The sequence below is a fragment of the Leuciscus leuciscus genome, assembly GCF_965113295.1.
Source record: "Leuciscus leuciscus genome assembly, chromosome: 4".
Classification (NCBI taxonomy): domain Eukaryota; kingdom Metazoa; phylum Chordata; class Actinopteri; order Cypriniformes; family Leuciscidae; genus Leuciscus; species Leuciscus leuciscus.
In genome coordinates, this window is record NC_138728.1 from 17959708 (window position 1) to 17979496 (window position 19789).

The following is a 19789-nucleotide window of genomic DNA, read 5'->3' on the forward strand; positions in this document are numbered from 1 at the left end:
TCTAAAGATCAACCTTTTTAAACTAAAGCAAAGGTTTACTGTACAAATCTGCTGTACAAGAACAGCACCACCACACACTAGATGTGTTTGTCTTCACATAAATAGACTTTATTTCCAAAAAATAGCCCCTACAACAGGGTAGCAGGAGGGAGAGAGAAAGGATAATTTACAGAGATTTTACAGATTAAACACTCATTGGGCTGTTCTTAAAATCTCACAATAAATGACAACATTTAAACCATAATCTAATCCAGCCCTATACAGCCCAAACAGATCTGAGTGACAGTAGAATAGTGAGGATAGGAAGTCTGGCTCTGGCTCAGAAAACCAGAATAAGCAGAACATGAATGACCTGAAGCTTGATGAAGCTGACTCGGACTGAAACAGAACCAAAACATCAAAAGAAATTGGTAAAAAAAAAAAAAAAAACATTTCCAAGATTAAAGTATTTCATTTATACCTTTAAGGGTGAATAAAAGCAATAGTAGTCCAGGTGTAAAGACCATAATGTGTAGTGTGTTTAAGAAAATAAAACAAAAACAACAAAAAACAAATTACAGTATTGCACAAAGCTGTCAAACTTATCTGCCATAAAAGAGAACGTCAGCAAACTAGGACGTTTCTAGTAGACACGTACAGTAACTGTATCAGCTTTGCCGTTACATTACATTTCAATGCACTGACTTGCGGAAATAAAGAGATAATTAACTAATTATAGGAAGTGTGAATAATACTAATTATAGGAAGTTGGAATGTGGTCAAAATAAGTATTTGTATGTCTACCTTTATGCAATTTTACAGACAATGTGAAACCCTGTTTGACAGAAAAAAAGAAGAAAAAACTGACACTATACCAAGTCAACGTCATGTACATTTTGCATAAACATTTTTTTTCATTAATGAGGGCGTTCTTAAAGGGTAAAACAATGTTCTTGAGGAAGTGCAGGTAGTGCTCTAGTGTTACTAGTCTGGACAAGTCCCATTAAAACTGGGTGGAAATTATTTTTGTCAGAGCACTCCGATAAAAATAGAGAACAAAACAAACAGAATCAGATGTAACTTTGGTTAAAAAAAAGCAAGGAAAAATGTTCACAGACGAATGTAATTAGTTAATCCTGTCCATTTGTTTTGTTTAGTATAATTGAATGAATATGTAACTGTCTTCCGCTCAGTAAAGCCTGATGAGTCTCTCTCACAGATATCCTCCCATGCATAGCAGCAACAGTACGTGAACAGTCAGCAGGTAGAGTGACACCAGCAGAGGGGTGCGCTGACGAGAGCAGAAGGCGACTCGCAGCATCCGCAGCAGCCCAGGTCCACCACTACGAGTCTGAGATAAAGAAAACATACATAACATATATCCAGTATATACATACATGTATACAGACACACACATTTATATATCCATGGCATGTTTATACCAAATGGTTTGGAATTGCATTGAGGTTTTGTGTTTACCCGTGTAACAGCACCCTCTGGTGGCTCAATAAGTACAGCTGTCTCTGACGTCATTGCTTCGGACGCTGTCTGCCACTCCCCCTGTGTATAGCTGTAAATGATGAGGGAAATTGACATATGTTAGTTTCCAAATTATTTATTTAATACATTTCACATAAAGGCAGTCTGCAGCAATAATGCCCAGAGTCAGGGGCAGTGAGAGTTGATCTTAATCTGAGATATGGGTCAAACCGTTTGAGGCGATCCTGTGCAGCGATGAGCTCCTCCTCTACTCTGAGTCTCTGTTCTGACTCCTCATCCAGCCTGACAGAAACACACACATAGAATTGAAGAGTTACTATACAGCACTGGTAAGAGGGGAAATTAAAGTTAACACATGGAAAGTCATTGAAGGAGTCATGAGAAACCCATATAACCTATGATTTATAGTTTAATGACCTAATCAAATAGTCTAGAAGTCATATCTCAGGTAATTTACTGTTGATATTTGGTCACCATGTATTTGAGTGCAGCAAAGTGTGGTAAACACAGTACTGGGTAGATTACTTACAAATTGTAGTACGATATTTAATCCAAATTACATGAGAAAAAAAATTATTTAGTAGCATAATCCATTACATTAAACGTTTTAGGTAATACAATCTGACTACTTTTGGATTATTTTTAGATTACTTTTGACCTAATGTAAATCGTTAATTTATTCAAAACACTACAAAGAATAGCCATTGATAAAAAATTAAAAAATAAAACAGAAAAAAAATGACTATGTTTGAAAAGATAGACTTATTACATATCACATACTTTCACAATTCCATTCAAATACAGTATGAAGTATTATCTACAACTGCTATCAATGCAGTTTGTGGCACCGGTGCTAAAGAGATTGACAAAATGCAACAGTAGGTCAGTATAATTAATGAGAAGACTAAACTTGGCAGCAGTACCTTCTCTGGAGTTCAATGAACTCCGCTTTATATCCCTCGTTGTGTTCTAGAGGACCACCAGGTGCAGCGTCTACTGAAAGGCTTCCCTAAAGGACAAAGAAATCAACATTAGATGCATCACACTAAAGACAATGAAACAGATCAAGGACTTCAAAGATCTATACTTAAATATAAAGTGGGTCTTCAAAAGTCTGAGACCACAGAGAAAAAAGCAAAAAAAAAGTCCCATTTCATACAAAGCGTTTATTACAGGACAACAGTACAATGAAGAGACTAGAATTTATAAATGTCTCTAGCTACACAAAAAGAGGTAGATGGATTGACTGAAAATAGAAAATTTCTAGGCTGCTTCCAATATCTTTCTTGAAAAGGAGACTGTAGCTTTTTACCTGTCTTTGTGTGTGCTCAAGCCGTAATTTTGATGCACGTGCTTCCTCCAGCATTGCATTAAGCTGGCGAACCTGTTGGTCCCTGTCTGAGAGGGTGGCCAGGGTCTGCTGCTTCAAGAGCTCGGCCTGGCCCTGCCAGTCTGTCATCTCAAACCTACACATGTGAACAAATAAATTAAGAAATTGTAAGAGAAACAGTATTTTTCACTTTTGGAGTGACAGAAATTCTGGTCAAAGAATGCAAACATTTCTGGCTAATTCATTTTAGGCTGTCTGTACAGCCGTTTGCGGTTTTCTATAAGATTACAACCAAAACAGCAGAATGGCAGAGGGCATGTCATGAGTTAAACTGATCAATCTTACCTGAGCATTTCCAGTTCTTGCTTATCTCTGTCCATCTTGGCATCTCTATCCCTCAGCTCTGCCATGATTTTTTCCTCTCGCTCCTCTGCCTTTCTTCTCTCCTCCTCTAAAGCCTGAGTGAGCCTGGATAGCTCACCAGATCCAAGTCGATCCAATTCAGACCGCTGCAACTGCAGCTGTTCCAACTGAGGAACCATGAGGGATGCAATTAATAGGTTGCAAACATTAAAGGCAGCAGGATGCAATATTTTTATATTTCCATTACATTTTTAGGTAATCCATTACATACCATTCTTTCCCTGTCATTTTGCAGTGCTGCTAGAGCATTTTTTAGGCTCCACACTTCTCCTTTGGAGCCACTCGGGGGAGAAGCTGGGTGAACCGTCTGGTTTATGTCATCTAAACGGAGACGCAGCTCTTTGGCCTCACTGACAGCTTGATCTCTTGAGAGCTGAATAGAGGTCATGGCTTGACCAAAAGACTGGTTCTGAGCCCGAAGCTGACAGGCTGCTTCCCTCTCCTCCAGAAGCTGTTGCTCCATCATCAACAGGTCTCGTGCCAACTCTGCCACCCTCTCCTCTGCTGTTTCAGTTTCGGTTCGCAGAACGCCGCCTTCCCACCGCAGCTCCTTCAACTCTTTGCCGTGGAGTGCCTGGGTCTCCTTCTCCAATTCCAAGGTCTCCTCCAAGGTGGTGATGCGTTTTCTAGCAGCTTTGAGCTGTTCCCTGAGCTTCTCTACCTCTGCTCCAGGTGCATCTTGCCTATCGACTCGAACATTTCCTTCGCTGGCCTGGATTAAGTTCTCCTGCACCAATGGAAGTACCTTCCCTTGCACAACATCTTTTTCAAGAGCCCGAATATGGCTCTCAAGACCTTCTTTCTCTCTCTCCAGTAAACTGATGCGCTCTACTTGGGCAGCAAGAATCTGCTTGTGCTGGGAGTCCTTCATAGCAAGAACCTGGTTCAGGTCATTTCTGTAACCATGAAGCTGGGCAGCCAGCTTGGCATTCTCAGCATTGAGGTCATCCCGCTGTGACAAAAAGGCTCGAAGCTCCTCCTTTAATCCATTGTTTTCACCTGCAGCCTCCTGGATAAGGCTGTCCTTCTCCATCATTACCTGAGAGAACATGAGATTTTAAAATGTCCGAATTTTAAAAGATTCTCTGTATTATGCAAATGTGACTATGCGATTTTTTTCCAAAATCTAATTAAATTATTCAGAGCAGCATTACCTGGAGGTGTCTTTCCTCTAGCTGCTTGTATTGGCTGAGTACTCTGTCTCTGTCATCCTGCAGGGAGCCCATAGCTTTGGTGAAGGACTCCAGTTGCGCTCTGCTCTGGAAGGTATCCTCCTCAGCCTTACGGAGCCTCTCTTCTAAACCACGCAGCTCTTCTCTCCTCTCCTCCAGCTCTTTTTCTGCCATCTCAGCCCTTCCATCTGCATCCTTTCTAGCTTCCTCTACGGCCTAAAAGAAAACAAAGCCTACTGTATTATTATATAGCATTAAATTAATAATAATGAGATGAATATGCATGGATTCATTTCAGAAACTATGGTATTATTCAGTAAAAGTACCTGTGTCACAGCTTGCTCCTTCTCACCAAGGAGCTCCATTTCCCTCTTCTCCTTCTCATCTAATGAAGCCTGAAGAGTTTCAGTAAGGTTCTTTGAAGATCCCAGGTCTGTCTCCAGTTGCTCAAGCCTCAAGTATAGTCTCCTTTCCTCTGTCTCCCTTTCCTTGATCACTGCACGTGCTTCATTAGCATCACCCTGAAGCTTATACACTGCTTCTTCTAGGGTTTTGGTGCGGTGCCGTAGACCCTCTGCCTCTGTCTCCAGGGTAGTCAGTTGGGAGCGAGTTTGGGTCAGGTTGGTCTCTACCAGAGTGAGCTTCTGCTGCAGATCTACTCTTTCTTTCTCAAGAGCTGCAAGGCTTTCATTATGTTTTTTCTCCACCTCAGACAGCTCTAGTTGTAGGTTCTCTTCTGCCTTTTGCAATCTGCAGACATACATTTTATTTATTATTTAAAATGTACTGTAACAGTAAAAGTATAATTACCAGATGTTAACAGAACCTGATTTAAAGTAGCAAAAAACAAAACAAACCTTTCCAATAAACTCTGGAGCTCCTCTTTTTGGGTGGTCTCCTTCTGGAGTTGCTCAGCTAGTTCTTTAGCACGAGTCTCAGCCTCCCGAACATCAGCCTCCTTTTCCTGTAGTTCGCTATGAAAACGGCTCTCCCATTGCTTGGCCTCATCCAGCACTCGATCACGATCATCCTGCAGGGACGACATGGAGCGCGAAAAGGCTGCCAACCGAGCCAGAGCTTTATCCAGACGGGCTTGCATTTCCTGGGCATGCTTGTCTGTGGCCTCAGCAATACTCCTTGCCTCCAAGGTTGCCTCTTCCTCCCTCTCCCGCTCCCTGTAAGATTTTTCTAGTCTTAATTCCATCTGTTTAAGCTCGGCTCCAAGGCGATACCTGACTTCATCCAGGGTACGCTCTGCATCTGCCTTCAACTCGACCTCTTTGCATTGTACCATTTGTTCTGCAGCTAGCTTGTCTGCTTGGGCCTGCTTTGCTTCTTCCAGTGCCATGTCCAGCTTCACTTTACATGTTGAAAGTTCAGATGCAATACTTGTTCTGTCTTGCAAGTTCTTTGCAATTTCCACGCGCACTGCCTCAAGTTCTGCACTCAGCTCATCTCTACCCAACAGCACTGACTTAACTTCTTTACCCAGTTCACTTATTCGTTCCTGGTACTCAATGCAGTCTTTCTGTAGCTGACGGACTTCAAGTTGCTTTTCCCTCAGCAGTTCCTCAAGCTGACGTGTTCTACTTTGACTACCTTCTTTAAACCTCTGTGCAGATTTCAACTTCTGCTCCAGCTCTCTTTGTTTGCCTGCCTCAGCCTCTGCCTCTCCTCTTTCTCGTTGGGCCTGCCTCATGTCCTCCTCCATCCTGGCTGCCCGGCCCCTCTCACTTGCCACCTCAGCTTCAAGCTCAGCCCGCTCTCTCTCCAGTTTCTCCAATTCCCTCTGCATGTCCGTAAGGCGATCACGACTGTCAGATGCCTCTTGCTGGTAGCCTGCAATGCTGCCATTGAGCTGAGCCAGCTGGTTCATCAACCGCTCCTCTAAGTCATCTCTTTCAGCCTCTAGGCTAGTGCGGAGTTCTTGTAGTTGGGTCTCTTTCTTAGAGATCTCTACATTGAGGAGGCTCTCTCTTTCTAAAGTCTCCTGAAGCTTCTGGTTGAGGGAATCCAGCTCTGCATTAAGCATGGATTCTTGCTTGTTTCTGGATTCCATGTGATCCTTAAGAGCAGCGTCAAGATCCCTTATCTTACTCTCTGCCGTTTCGAGAGAGGTCTCCAGCTCCTTGAGCCTCTCCTCTGTTTGAGAATTCATCTTTGCTTGCAATTTTGTGACTTCTTGTTCAAGTGAAGTATTAATGGATTCCACTGGCTTAGTGAGATCAGCCTCAAGGGAAATGCTTTCATTCTGGTACTCTTGGATTTCAATTAAATCAGGACTTCTCTGCTGTGAGACGACTTTAACCTCCTTAAAAGTCTCCATGGAGCATGTGTCCAGGGTTTCACTGCCCTTTGTGTCAATTTCCTCAGCCAAACGCTGTCTCAATTCCTCAGCTTCATGCTCCAAAGAGTTTTTATCATCCATAGCAATATTATAATTTGTTTTCAAGGTCTCAAACTCTTGTTTGACTCTCTCAAGCTCTTGTTTCAGCACAGTTTCTGTATGTGTGACCAATTTCTTCTCTTCCTGCTCCCTAAGCCTTTCATTCTCCTCCTCTAGATCCATAATCTTTTGATGTTTGACCTTGGCAAATTTTCTCATTTTTTCTTTCACAACATCCACCTCCTTCATAGCTTCCTCTGCTAACCTCTCCGCCTCTTGTCTGGCTACCTCATGGGCTCTTGATTTGGCTGCTAACTCCTGCCTCTCCTGTCGAGCAGCTTCAAGCACTCGTCTCACTCGTTCAGCTTCATCACTCACATTTTCATATGATTTGAGTAGAGATTCATACTCTTCTTTCATGCTTTGCACCTTTTCTTCCAGCTGCCTGCACACTTGTTCGGATTCCTCTTTGGCACTTTCAGCTTGTCGTTTGTATGCATCCTTCTCATTCAAAACACCCTCCATAGCAAGTTTAAGGCTCTCACAGGACGCACTCAGACTCTGGTTTTCCAACAAAGTTCGATCCACCTCCTCAATTAACTTCTTCCTTTCTTCTCTTGACTTGTTCAGCTCCACCTCTATTAACTCCAGCTTCTGTTGTAGCTCTAATCTAATCTTCTCAGCATCAGCCTTTTCCTCCTTCAACGCCTGTCTCTCTTTGATTGCCTCCTTGCGTGATACAAGAGCAGCCTGAAGTTTACGTTGAAGCTGTTGGAGTTTGGCACTATTATCCTTCTCTTCTTCCTCGCGTTGTGGCATTTCAGCTTCCAGTTTTTTAACCCTATCTTGCTCAGCTTTAAACCCTTCTTGTAATGAAGCTATCTGCTGATCTTTCGCCAGTACTGTTTCCTGCATTTTAAGTAGAAGTGAACTTTGTTCACTAAACTGTTGGCTTAAATCAACAATCTCATCATTCTTGATTTTAAGAAAATGTTTAAATTCTTCCACTTCTGACTGAAGTGCTTTGATTAAGGACTCAGCATCTGAGGTGCTTCTTTTGGCTGCTTCCCTAGCCTCATCCACCACCGCTTTCAAATTCTCTGCATGCGCTTCGGCTCTCTGACATTTCTCCCTAAGAGCCTCTATTTCCTTGGTGAGAACATCAATCTGCCTCTCCTTTTCTCTCAAGTCTTCAAGTTCTTGGGAAAGTTCTTTGAATTTGCTATCAGTAAGTGATTGAGAGGATTGGCTCTCTTGTAGACGCACCTCTAATTCCGCACGTGCAGCCTGCTCAACTCTTAATTCCTCTTGGAGAGCATTTATAATGTTCTCATTATCTTTTATCATGGGCTGCTGAGATTGCTCACCAAGTTTGTTATGTTGTTGTGTCTCAGTCTCAGCTGAAGCAAAATCCACCCAGTCCTCCTGAACCCAATCGTTTGTCTCTGGTTTCTCTAGATTCTGTGTAGTGGACTCAACATTACCATCCACATTCCCACTCACCACTTTATCTGCAGCATTATTTGATTCTAGCAGACCCTCTAGCTCCATAATACGATTCAACAACCCAGTTTTCTCTCCCTCTTCAGTTTGGAGGCGTTCAAGAAGCTCACTGCATTCTTCTTTCTGCTGTTTAATCTGCTCAAGATGATGACGATCTTTCTCTTGAGCTTTCACAACAGTGTCCTCATGAGCATCAGTAGCTTCCTGAAGCTTTTTATGCAATGTTTCAATGTCAGATTCCATGGACGCTATCTGCGAAAGAAGTCTATTTTTGTCGTCAGCTGCCTGTGACATTTGTTGTTCATTCATTTGCACATACTGCTTTGTCAAATGTTCTATTTCTGCATGCGACTCAGTCAATGCTTGATCTTGTTTACAGATTTTTTGTTCCAGACTTGTTAAGGTCTCATCTTTCAAACTTAAGACATCTCTGGTTTCTTGCAACAAAGCATCAAGTCTCTGTATTTCTAGCTCTTTTTCCTTAATTTCATTTTTAAACTGAAGAGTAATTCCCTCATTACCATCTCTTTCCTTTTCTTCCCTGTTCTCAGCCCCCTTCTCGAAGTCTGCAACTTTTTTCATCAATTCTTTCCGCTGTATCAGAGCTGCCTGCAGCTTTCTCTTGACCTGTTCTCCATCTTTCTTCATGGCAGCCATTTGAGTAACCAAGTCCTCTTTCTCATTTCGTAAAGCAACAAATTCCTGACTTTCTGCTGTTTTATCCTCTAGGATTTTCTGCTGGTTATCCCTGACACTTTCAAGTTCATAAATTTGCTCTTTTAGCTTTTTGACTTCACTGGTTATTAAAAAATGTTCCTCTCCAGCCTGGAGTAGTTTGCCAGTCATGCTATCATTGATTTCCATCATCTCCTGGTCTTTCTGTGAAATACACTTTTGTAGGTCTTCCAGATCAGCCTTCCTGTCAATGAGAGCAGCTTTTGCCATGTCAGCTTCCTGAGAGACCTGCACTAACCTGCCCTCTATATCCAAGAGCTTCTGTTCAAGTTCGGAGGAAGCAAACTCTCTGTCCTCCAGTTGAGCAGCCAGCATTCTAGCTTGACCTTCTTGTTCAACAAGTCTTTGTTGGGATTCATCAAGGGCTGCCTGTAAAACTTGCAGCTCATCATCTTTAGAGCAAAACTCTTCCTTCAAGTTCTCAAACTGCTTAGCAATACTTTGCCCATCGAATTTTTCTTGCTCAATCAATGCCTTAGCTTCGATCAGCTCTTTCTCGTAGATGTTTGCCCTGGACTCAGCCTCATTTTTGGAAACTGTGAGTGACTTCAAAGCTTCCTCCAGCTGCAAGACTTTCTCCTGTGATTGTAAGGCTGAGTCTTTAAACTGCTGAAGCTGTCCCAGAAGTTCACTGTATCTTTTCTGAATCTCTTCAGCTAATACCTGTGCAAAAGCCTGACCAGTGCTTGAATCTGTATTTAGCAGACTTCCCTCCTGTAGGCCAAGACGTACCTGTACAGTTTCATGGATAACTAAAGGTGGTGATTCAATATCAACTATGCAGCTTGTTGATGCGACCTGCTCATCACAGGTCTCTTCCCAAGATTGCGTGGATAAGCGTAGTGTCGCAAAGTCCTGAACTTGGGGCGACCACTCTTGAGTCCCATCTTGGTTGACTGCTTCCAGAAGAGTCCAGCTACTATGAGCCACCTCTGAATCACTGCTTGTCACCATCTCATCCGAGGAAGTACCCTTTGATTCTCCAGGAGAATCAGGTTGAGGTGCTATAAGCTCAGGGCTACTCTCATTGTCAGCAGAGACAGACAGAACAGAGGTGTCTACTGCTACAAGTGTTGTCTCTTCCTCTTGTGAGCCTTCAAGAACCTTAGATAAAGCTGTAGAGCTGTCGTGCAACTCAGCGATGTCTCCTCTGCTTACACTGTCTGCACTTTCCTCCTCTGGGATATTCAGAGTTTGGCCTGTGGTGAGTGACAGTTTTTCTCTGAGAGCGAAAAGTTCTCTTTCTCTATCTGCAAGCGCCTGCTCCAGAAACAGTATCCGATCAGTCTGGACTTCATTTTCTGAACTATGTCCATCTCCACGGTTATCTGAAACAGAAATCACGAGACAATCAAGCGAAAATCATCAAATAACTTGAGCATGCAAAATGTATCATGTTTAAAATGCATATTGTTCAAGTATAAATTCTTAACTTCCTGTTAATGTTTTGACTGAGGAAACCTGTCTTTCTGGTTGTCCTAACTAATATCTAAACATTACAAACATTGCAAACATTTTTAGTTTAGAAACCACAATGTTCTCTACTAGAAAGCAAGACAATTATGGAAGAAAATTGGATTGCTGTTACTAAAATAAATCACTGCAGTTTAAAGTACATTCAGCTATACAAGGGCAAATATTAAACTTACCCTGGTGTGTCCTATCCAAATCCTTCACAGGCAGGTCAGTCACATGACCGCCTAATGACTCACCAGTAACCTAGGAAAGACAAGCCCTAATGTTACAACAAACAGTCTGCTCACACTAATGCATGCTTATTGAGAGTGCACTGGTCTGCTGAATTCCCACAGTAACTGCAGTTATTTGAACACCATAACAGACCATACCTTTATTAATACTTCATAACTATGCCCTTTTATGTCGGGCCAGAAATAGGAATAGATGATGGAAGTCGGGAGGATTATAATATCTCTGGCCTGATAATCTGTGAGACAAACCGTCTAGGCATTAATGTCACCTTGTGTCTGTTGCACCAGACACAGATTGTGCTATATACATCCAAATGAGTTTGCTATAGCAGACACATTGCCCTAGACAAGTGCATCTTATTCTGTGGAGCATCTCCATTGCATTAATAACTTTTCATGCTTTTTTTGGTTGCAAATTTTAAGTCCAATGACTATGAAAAGTAATAGAAAAATAGCTCAAGTGTACAACAATCTGTATGATTTGAAGTATCATTCATGTCCATAGCTTAAATTTAATACCAAAAACCTCAGGTATTTATTTGAACACTTGAAGCTTGCTTTAACTCTTACTAATTGCATTCAAAAGATTCAAAAGACTAACTGCACTGAAAAACGCAATGTTTAAAAAGCTTCAACGTATTTTTGCAATCCACCTACCTGAACAGTCAGAAGTTGTTGCTCCAGTTCCTGTATCCTAGCAACTGCTTCCTCTCCTTCAGCTTTGCTTTTATCAAGTTGACCTAGAGCATCAGGTGCATTAAGACATAATTACTTTTTGATCACAGTACAAACAACATGCCCTATATTGTTCATTTGGTTGATAAAATGCTTCCAAGGACAGTTTACTCAAACCACAAAAGCTGCTTTGAACTTTGTTCTCCTGGGCTGTTTACCTTGCAGAGATTGTAGAGTGAGTGTGATCTGAGACATGCATGCTTGACTCTCCTGCTGTTCATCTGTAATGTTGCTCAGCCGTGCTTCTAGAGCAGGTAACACCTCTAAGAACTGTGCAGAGTCCGTAGGAATGGATAGTTCCACCTCTGCCTCCCCAGTAGATGTCAAAGATCGAATTCCTCTCCAAAGTTTCTCCAGTGCATCCTTGGTTTGAAGTCCTGCTTTATGTTCCTCTTTACTGGCGTCCAAAGTCTCTCTCAATGACTCAAGCTCATTTTGCATCTGTGCTAAGTTATCTCTTTCACTCTTAGATTCTTCTTCCCTTGCTCTTTCTACTTCTTCAAGCTTCTCCTGAAGACGATGAAGCTCTTCCATGCGACTTGCAAACTCCACCTCCAGCTTCTTTGTCATTTCCTCTTTATGTTTCTCTGTGACTTCCAGACAGTCTTGCAAGTCTTGTCTCTCTTGCAATGTCTCCAGTCGTTCTCTCTCTTCAGCTGAAAGTTTTTCCCTCAGTTCATCCAACTCTGTGGTCTTTTTCATTAATTCAGCATTGAGAGCAATGATGTTCTTCTCTTTTTCACTTTCTGTTGTTTCTAATCTGGCTTCTAGAGATACTTTCATGTCTGCCAGCTCTGCCTCAAAGCTAGTCTCTCTCTCTTTAAATTTCTCCAGCATTTGGTCATTCTCTCTTTCTTTAAATTCAAGCTTTGCTCTAATTTCATCCACATCCGCTGTCTTTTTCAGTAATTCGGTGTTGAGAGCACTAATGATCTGGTCTCTTTCACTTTCTTGTGTTTCTAATCTAGCTTCTAGAGATACTTTCATGTTGGCCAGCTCTGCCTCAAAGCTAGTTTCTCTCTCTTTCAATTTCTCCAGCATTTCTTCCTTTTCACTTTGCTCAGATTCAAGTTTTGATCTCATTTCATCCAACTCTGCGGTCCTTTTCAGTAATTCAGCGTTGAGATGGGTAACGTTGACGTTGAGTGCACTGATGCTGTGCTCTCTCTCACTCTCTGATGTCTCCAATCTGGCTTCTAGACATACTTTCATTTTGGCAAGTTCTGCCTCAAAGTCAGTTTCTCTTTCTTTCAATTTCTCCAGTGTTTCTTCTTTCTCTCTTTCTTCAGATTCAAGTTTTGCTCTCATTTCATCCATCTCTGTTATCTTTTTCTGTAATTCATCGTTGAGAGAATTGACGGTCTGGTCTCTCTCACTCTCTGAAGCCTCTAGTCTGGCTCTAAGAGCCTGGAGTTCTTCCTCAGCTCGCATGGTCCACTGCTGCCTCTCCTCTTCTCTCAGTCTCTGGGCTTCTGCCAACTCCAGCTCCATCTGCCTGAACTGAGTAGTCAGAATCTGTAGAAATTAAACATTCATCATGTTTATAATCTTGCCTAAAGGGATACTTCACCTCTGGAAAGATGAATGTGTATTTAAAATAGGTCATTTATGTAGAAGAAATGTGAAGAAATTTTTGAATTTGGAGCTTTCTAGACTGAGAAAAGCCAGAAAATGTATTTTTGGCTTATGTGGATGAAAGACAACTCCCAGAATGCACTTGCTTCGCTGCCCTAGGAGGCCACTCCCAAGCCACGCCTACCGGTAAGAGAGCGCAGTTGAAAACAAGGCTTGGCTACTATTTGAGACTCCGTGATGAGTTTGCCAGGGATTTCGAGATCGCTCAAAATGTCCGGGATTCGGCTTTTGCGTTCTACATTCGCCATTCATCATGTTTACTGTGGCGAGCAGGACGAGGCTGACGGCCGCGGGAGAACGGCGCGAGGCCGGTGGCGTGATTACTGAGACGCGCCGGTCTCGCATCTCTCACGGAGGAGCGGGAATTTTCTTAGCAATGGTAAAACGCACATCAACCGATCACTTGTTTAGCGTTCATGTAAACACTACATTCAGATTCACCAATCGGAATGAATTCAGTTAGATTGAAACAAAAGGTGTGCATGTAAACAATGAATGGCGACTGCAGAAAGCAAAAGCCGAATCCCGGACATTTTGAACGATCTCGCCCGCCGGACAAGTCCGGGAAAAAGAGGATAGTAACCCCTACTACTCAGCTTTCTCCTACTAATCAGCTTTTTTCACAGAACAAGAGCCTGCTAGCTTAAAGCCTGCTAGCTTAGCTTCCAAAGAAAGACGGCTGACACTGTGTGTACATTCTGTGAGTGAGATCCCTCCCTCTATGGGCGGCCTGAAAACATGCGGAACAACGCCTTCTACTGGCTGTAGTCTTTAGCCTCTGGCCAGAAAATCCTCCGATGACGCAAAATGACGATTTTTGCGTCATCTGAGGATTTTTTCCAGACAAAAAATACATAAATCTCTTGTCTCAGGGGGATATGAGGGTGGAAAGCACGGTAATTCGAAAATACTACAGGTTTTCTACTAATACAAAGCTTAATGCTAAATCCTGAAGTATCCAACAAATAATACAAAATGTGAAAGGAAATACTCCTAGAATAGTTTTGAATGAACTGCTTCTTTAAATCAGAGATTTTAGCCTAACCAGCTGAGACCACAGCATGCAACAAGAAATTCTGTTGGTTACTTGGATTAAATTTTTGATCACACAGCTGGGGTTTCCCGAAGTGAAATCTAACTGGTTCAAAATCACCACATAGCTGTATGTTGTTATGGGCAAATATCTCTTGTCTGACTGATGATTTGTAACATATTTCGCTTTCTGTAACGACAGTCAAATTTACAGGGCACAGTGTAAAATATATGTGTTAGGCTGACCTGTTTCTGCTGGTCTGCACTGTTGAGTTCCTGCTGCAACATTTCTAGGACTTCTGAACGAGAACGCAAAGACTCCTCCAACTCCTCTATGCGCTGCTGTGATGCACGAAGAGCCTGTAAAACAATAAACAGGATTAAAGCCCAACACAGAACGAGATATAGAGGTATAGATACCTGCAGGGTTTGATTTATCAGAAATGAACAAATATTTAAAAGATCAGTCTTAATCCAAGCTTGCTTTCTTAATTCCTGTCCAAAAACGTGAACAAAACATAACATGCCAAGAGTTGGATGCTGCTCACAGAATGTGAAACTAGACAGCTTAGATCAAAATTGCCATGGTAACATGATGAGCTATGATTTCATGCTTTATAATAACACCCAAATATGGTTACAACACCTCAGGCTATCCCAAAACAAAACAGCTAAAAAAATATGAAAACAGCAAGACAATGATATCCTTACATTGCTGCTCTCTCTCTCTCTCTCTCTCTCTCTCTCTCTCTCTCTCTCTCTCATATCCAGTAAAAAATAAATCTGCATTGTCAATCCTTTTGATATTGTATACAATTTATTTTTTGCAAAAATCTGACCTTTCATTGAAGTAAAAGAATTGAAAGTGGGGGGGGAAAAATCACATTATGAAATAAATGTTTTTCTCCAGAACATAATTATTTGCCCCCTTTTATTAAATACTTTTTGCAACCTCCTTTTTCCAAGACAACAGCTCTGAGTCAGCTGTCAGGTTTTGATTTTGTCCAGGACCTCTGGCAGAAAATTAGGCCCACAGCATTAAAGATACAGCAGAATATTACATTTTACACATGGGGTACTTTTTTTATCCCTGTATGAACCAAACCCATATTAAGTGTTTGCTGTTTTTTGGCAAAAAAAATCTGTCCATAGAACCCGTCCCGTTTGAAGTTCCAGTGTGTCAGTTACTTTTCAAACATTCTATGGTCAGATGAAACAAAACAAAAAAACCAAGGGGGCAAATGATTCTGACCAGCACTGTGTATACATATGTATACATACACTGATTATCTACTGATCAAATAAACAACAAACTTTTGACAAGCACTAAAGATGACGTTAAACGCTTTATCATACACTTCTCTAAATAGACTCCCTAAAAACGTATTTAAAATAAAAAATAAAAACATTTAAATAAGCGACTGAAAGGAAGAACTTAACCTTTAGATCACCAACTTTACAAGGTCACAGCAAATATTATAATAACCACTGTCATACATACATACATACATACATAATATCTTTATTGTTTTATTCATTTTCTATGTTTCTTGCTATTTTTGAAACCCAGTAACCAAAACATGGGACATGTCTGAATGAAGGTTAGAACACTATAAATAGTGTGACAGCATTATTTTCATGAAATAATAAAATAGAAATCGAAATGTATAAAATTAAGTAATAAATTAATCAACCAAAAAATCAACCATAATGGGTAACAGGCTTGTAAATGTATCCTAAATTAAAGGTAGGGAGAGGCTAGCAATAACAAGCTAGTTTAGAAAGCATGAGATCCCACCCTACTTTCAGAGCGCTCTCTAAAGATTTGCCTCCTTCAAAACAAATGAATGAACACAGCAGAGTTTGCAAAGCGTCACAAGACAAGAGACCGTAATTAAATTACCTCATAACTGTGTCTACAACGCGCTGATGACATGTGATGTCTGTGTGAGCAGGGTGTGAAGACGGAGGCATGGAAATACATACATGTTGACAGGCAGGTAGGACATCATATCATTGGATTCGGACCGAATGCAACGATTGGACGAAAATGTTTTGGTCCTGAGGCTTCCACAGAAGATACATGTACATGTTTTAATATTTGTGATTGGTTGTGAAGAGAGTTTCAACCAGTATAACAAAAAGTGTTTATAAAACAAATTGCCTACCCTACCTTTAAGCTATACCTCAGTAGGAGTAGGCTGGTTTGGGACCTAATATTGGTTTGTAGTTACTGATACACTTTTATTTCCTATTATCATAACTTTGGCATGGTTGAGCTTGACGAATGCACTCAACACTATAATCTGTGTAGAGACTAAGAAAAAGAAATATCAAAGAAAATGGAATATGACAGGGGACCTTATTTATGGAAAGTGTCAAAACATGAGAAATACCTGCTGTAAGTCTGGGTCATTTGAGGTCTGCGTGAGACTGAGGAGTTCTTGCTCATGTTTAAGAATCTGATCTTGAAATCGAACATCTTTTTCTTTCACCACAGCCTGCAAGATTCGCACCTGGACAACATTTAAAAACATAAAGTAGATGTAGATCAGACTATTAGAGAAATAAAACAGTACCTTCAAAAACCTTGACCGTCATATGATACATTCAAAGTTTTAACAAAATAAGTTCCTCAGCTTAAAGACATATGGAGCTTAAAGGAAAAGTTTTGGGTGAAACACACCTGCTCTGCATGACCCTCCTCTCTCACACGCTGTTCAGCCTCCCAGAGCTGCTGTTGGAGGATCTTGTTGGATGTCTCCGCCTGGCTGAGCTTTTCTTTCAGCTGCTGGAGTTCCTCCTCCACTCCTGGAGCCATTTGGAAAGAGCTCTCTGAATTCTGAAAAAAATTATAATAATTATCATCATAATGCTGCAGGAAAAACGAATGAATTTGGCAAACACTGACTGTATTAAGATGAACAATAGTAAGCACCACAATCATAATCATCATAATTATTATTGTCACATTAAATAATATAAGTTGGTCATAATAATTAATCATAATTAAATAATATAAATGTGTCAACTTTACCTGACTGCTGTTCAATGCTTCTTGTCCTTTCAGCTCAGAGATCTGTTTGTTTAGGGAGGCCATCTTAGCTTTGGCTTGAAGTTTAAGCTTAGTAAACTTGACTTCTGCCTGTTCTTTCTCCTCCTGTATGAGGACAAAAATAAAGCTTTAGACCTGTTAATATTCATGGTCTAGCTAGTGCCACTTGTTTTTTCCTTTCTCATTATGCAAGCCCACACCTTGAACTGTTTTTCAGTGCTGGCGAGCAGACTGTCCTTCTCTCGAATCAGCTCCTTCAGCTGAACCACCAGCTGCTCTGTCTGGGCCAGCCTCTCCAGGACCTCTTCTGAGGGACCCGGGCCCTCCACAGATGCTTCAGAATCAGGCTGGGGCTGAGGCACCAGCCCATCCTGCGCCAAAAGACAACATTCAAAGTATAGAGCTGGTTCTCTAGATGGGTAATTACATTAAAGTCGGTGTGAAACGGACCTATTTCAACAAATTGCATGTTGTAGATCTCACTGTAAACAGTTCATCCATGTATGCGTCTCATTTTTCATTTTAACCTTGCGAAGAATCAAATGTCTGTCTCTACTTCGGTTTCATCACAACTGTAATAACAACTTGTCCTAAAGTCACCATGATATCAAAATTGACACCTTTTTGTATGGAATAATAAAGTATTTATTATAAATGATTTATCCATGCACTTCATTATCATTATTTTTTTAGATTCATGTGCCCTCGTAATCTTTAATCAAAATAACTTCCCCTCTCTCTTGCAGCGACGTCTCTTCTCTGATGACAGGGCGGGACAACCAGTCACTCACATGACATCACAGCAATAGCAAACCACAAATTAAGTCCCGACTTACATTTTTTCTTGTTCAAGAAGCCGTACACCACAATAGGAAAGAAAAGACTATCACGACTTCCATTTCATGCTGACTTTAAATTAGCACTGCTCTTTTTCATCCACTTATGCTTGTCTTATCCTTAGTAGTCCATGCCACCACAGGATTTTGTGTACTCACCTGTAAGTCTCCATCGGAGCGTTCCTCACCCGAGAGCTCCTGGAGGACCGAGGACACCCCTTGGGTCAGCCGGCTTAACATGGCTGATCTGCATGTAAAGATATGCAATGAAATGTTAGTTCACAGCTCAAGTATTTTCTATCAAGCTCTTTACTGAGTGAATTACTGAAACTGTTTTTAGCACGTTTAGCATATATGACAAAGCCAGAATCAGTTAACGACAGATAGACTTTCAATTAATAATTGATTAATTTATTTAAAGGGACATTTAGCTCTCTAGAACCCATGTGAGCCAACACCTAGCAATGACAGTTTGGCATTAAATATTCATTTTATATAAATATAACATGCTTCTCTGTTGCATTACATCACATTAATGAATCAAATCCATATAGTGAACAAAGTAAATATATTACAGTTTGGTTGGTCTATATTTATGTTAAGTTGTATTTCTCATAGATTTTGATTGGACACAGACTGAGCACATCCACAGACTGTAAAAAAAAAAAGCACATCACAAGCATACCTCAAAATACATAATGAATAACTAGATCACTTGATGAGTTCAAATCAGGATCCTTTAATGGTTACGTAATGTGTGTCATGCTGTACTGACAGTAACCAAAGGAGGCGTGAACGGAATAACAACATTGTGTCCATCTTTCCTGATAATAAATAACCACCTTTTGGCAGAGCCATATAGCGGAGAGAAACGAAGAAAACCGAAAAACGCCGAATCAAATGTATGTTCACTGACTGCGGCTGCGTCGCTTTCATTTTGTCTACACAACAGCAAAGATTATTGAGCGACTCTTCTTCCTTGTGTTACAAAACCGATTGATATCAGCACAAATGCTCGAGACACATAAAGGTATGACTTTTATGTTTCATAATGGTTATAAAACGGCATTGTTAAAGCCCAATGAGCGTCAGTAATGAGCGCAAGCTTTAAGTGAGCTCGTGCTGATGACTCGTAAACAACTGTAACGATATTTAACGTTATAAATGTACTTGTGTTTGTGCATGTCAGCGGATGAAAACGTTTAGATGCAGCTTGTTAATGTTATTAAGCATGAAACTAACCTGTGTGGTCGGCGCAGGGAAGAGCTGCGTGGTTTATTTGATCAATTTCGTCTCCAGGATTCACCAAAGCCACATCACCAAACATCCCGGAAACAGAAACTCAGCGCTGTGATTGGACCACGCACGGGAATGTCTGAAAACAACAAGTCACTCTGTGAGCCGCATAACTGTACGCCAAGGGACCGTCAACAAATATAAAACATAAGTAGGCATGGTTTGCAAAAGATAATAGGAACAAATTACAAAGTTTGGGTTTAGTTTTGGAGTTACATAATGGTTCAAAACAGAATGGGAGGACATGATTTAAAACTTAACATGATTATTAATTACGGAAAACAGTTAGGACGCAGTCTCCTTCTGTTGGCACACTACGCCACAGTGTTTGTATGCTTTGTATCTCGTTCTGTGAACTTTTTTGTGGAAGTGATCAAGTGGACGTCGATGATTTCCAGATGCACAGTAGGGGTATTTCAATCCATTCACAGGAGCCTACATTGGTTGACCAGAAGACGCAGTA

The 19789-nt window shown here is 41.0% G+C and overlaps 1 protein-coding gene across 1 annotated transcript; it reads right to left on the bottom strand.

Annotated features, from left to right (window-relative positions):
* Positions 1–82: 82 nt before the first annotated feature.
* Positions 83–19406, bottom strand: golgb1 (golgin B1). Its single transcript, XM_082168164.1, has 20 exons — positions 19273–19406; positions 18190–18277; positions 17395–17565; positions 17177–17299; positions 16826–16981; positions 16536–16655; positions 14386–14499; positions 11631–12987; positions 11395–11477; positions 10678–10747; positions 5262–10356; positions 4731–5154; positions 4387–4620; positions 3444–4271; positions 3155–3339; positions 2792–2945; positions 2403–2488; positions 1690–1761; positions 1459–1549; positions 83–1330 (listed from the first exon to the last, which is right to left on the bottom strand). The coding sequence occupies exons 2-20, from the start codon at positions 18268–18270 to the stop codon at positions 1193–1195; spliced, it is 9582 nt and encodes a 3193-aa protein (XP_082024290.1). The 5' UTR covers positions 18271–18277; positions 19273–19406; the 3' UTR covers positions 83–1192.
* Positions 19407–19789: the final 383 nt, after the last annotated feature.

Excerpts from the sequence above, each read along its gene's own strand:
- golgb1 (XM_082168164.1), bottom strand. The coding sequence starts at position 18,270 with ATGTTAAGCCGGCTGACCCAAGGGGTGTCCTCGGTCCTCCAGGAGCTC. Across the intron at positions 11,478-11,630 it reads CACTCTACAATCTCTGCAAG|GTCAACTTGATAAAAGCAAA; the intron begins GTAAACAGCCCA and ends CTGATGCTCTAG. Across the intron at positions 4,621-4,730 it reads AGGAGCAAGCTGTGACACAG|GCCGTAGAGGAAGCTAGAAA; the intron begins GTACTTTTACTG and ends GTTTTCTTTTAG.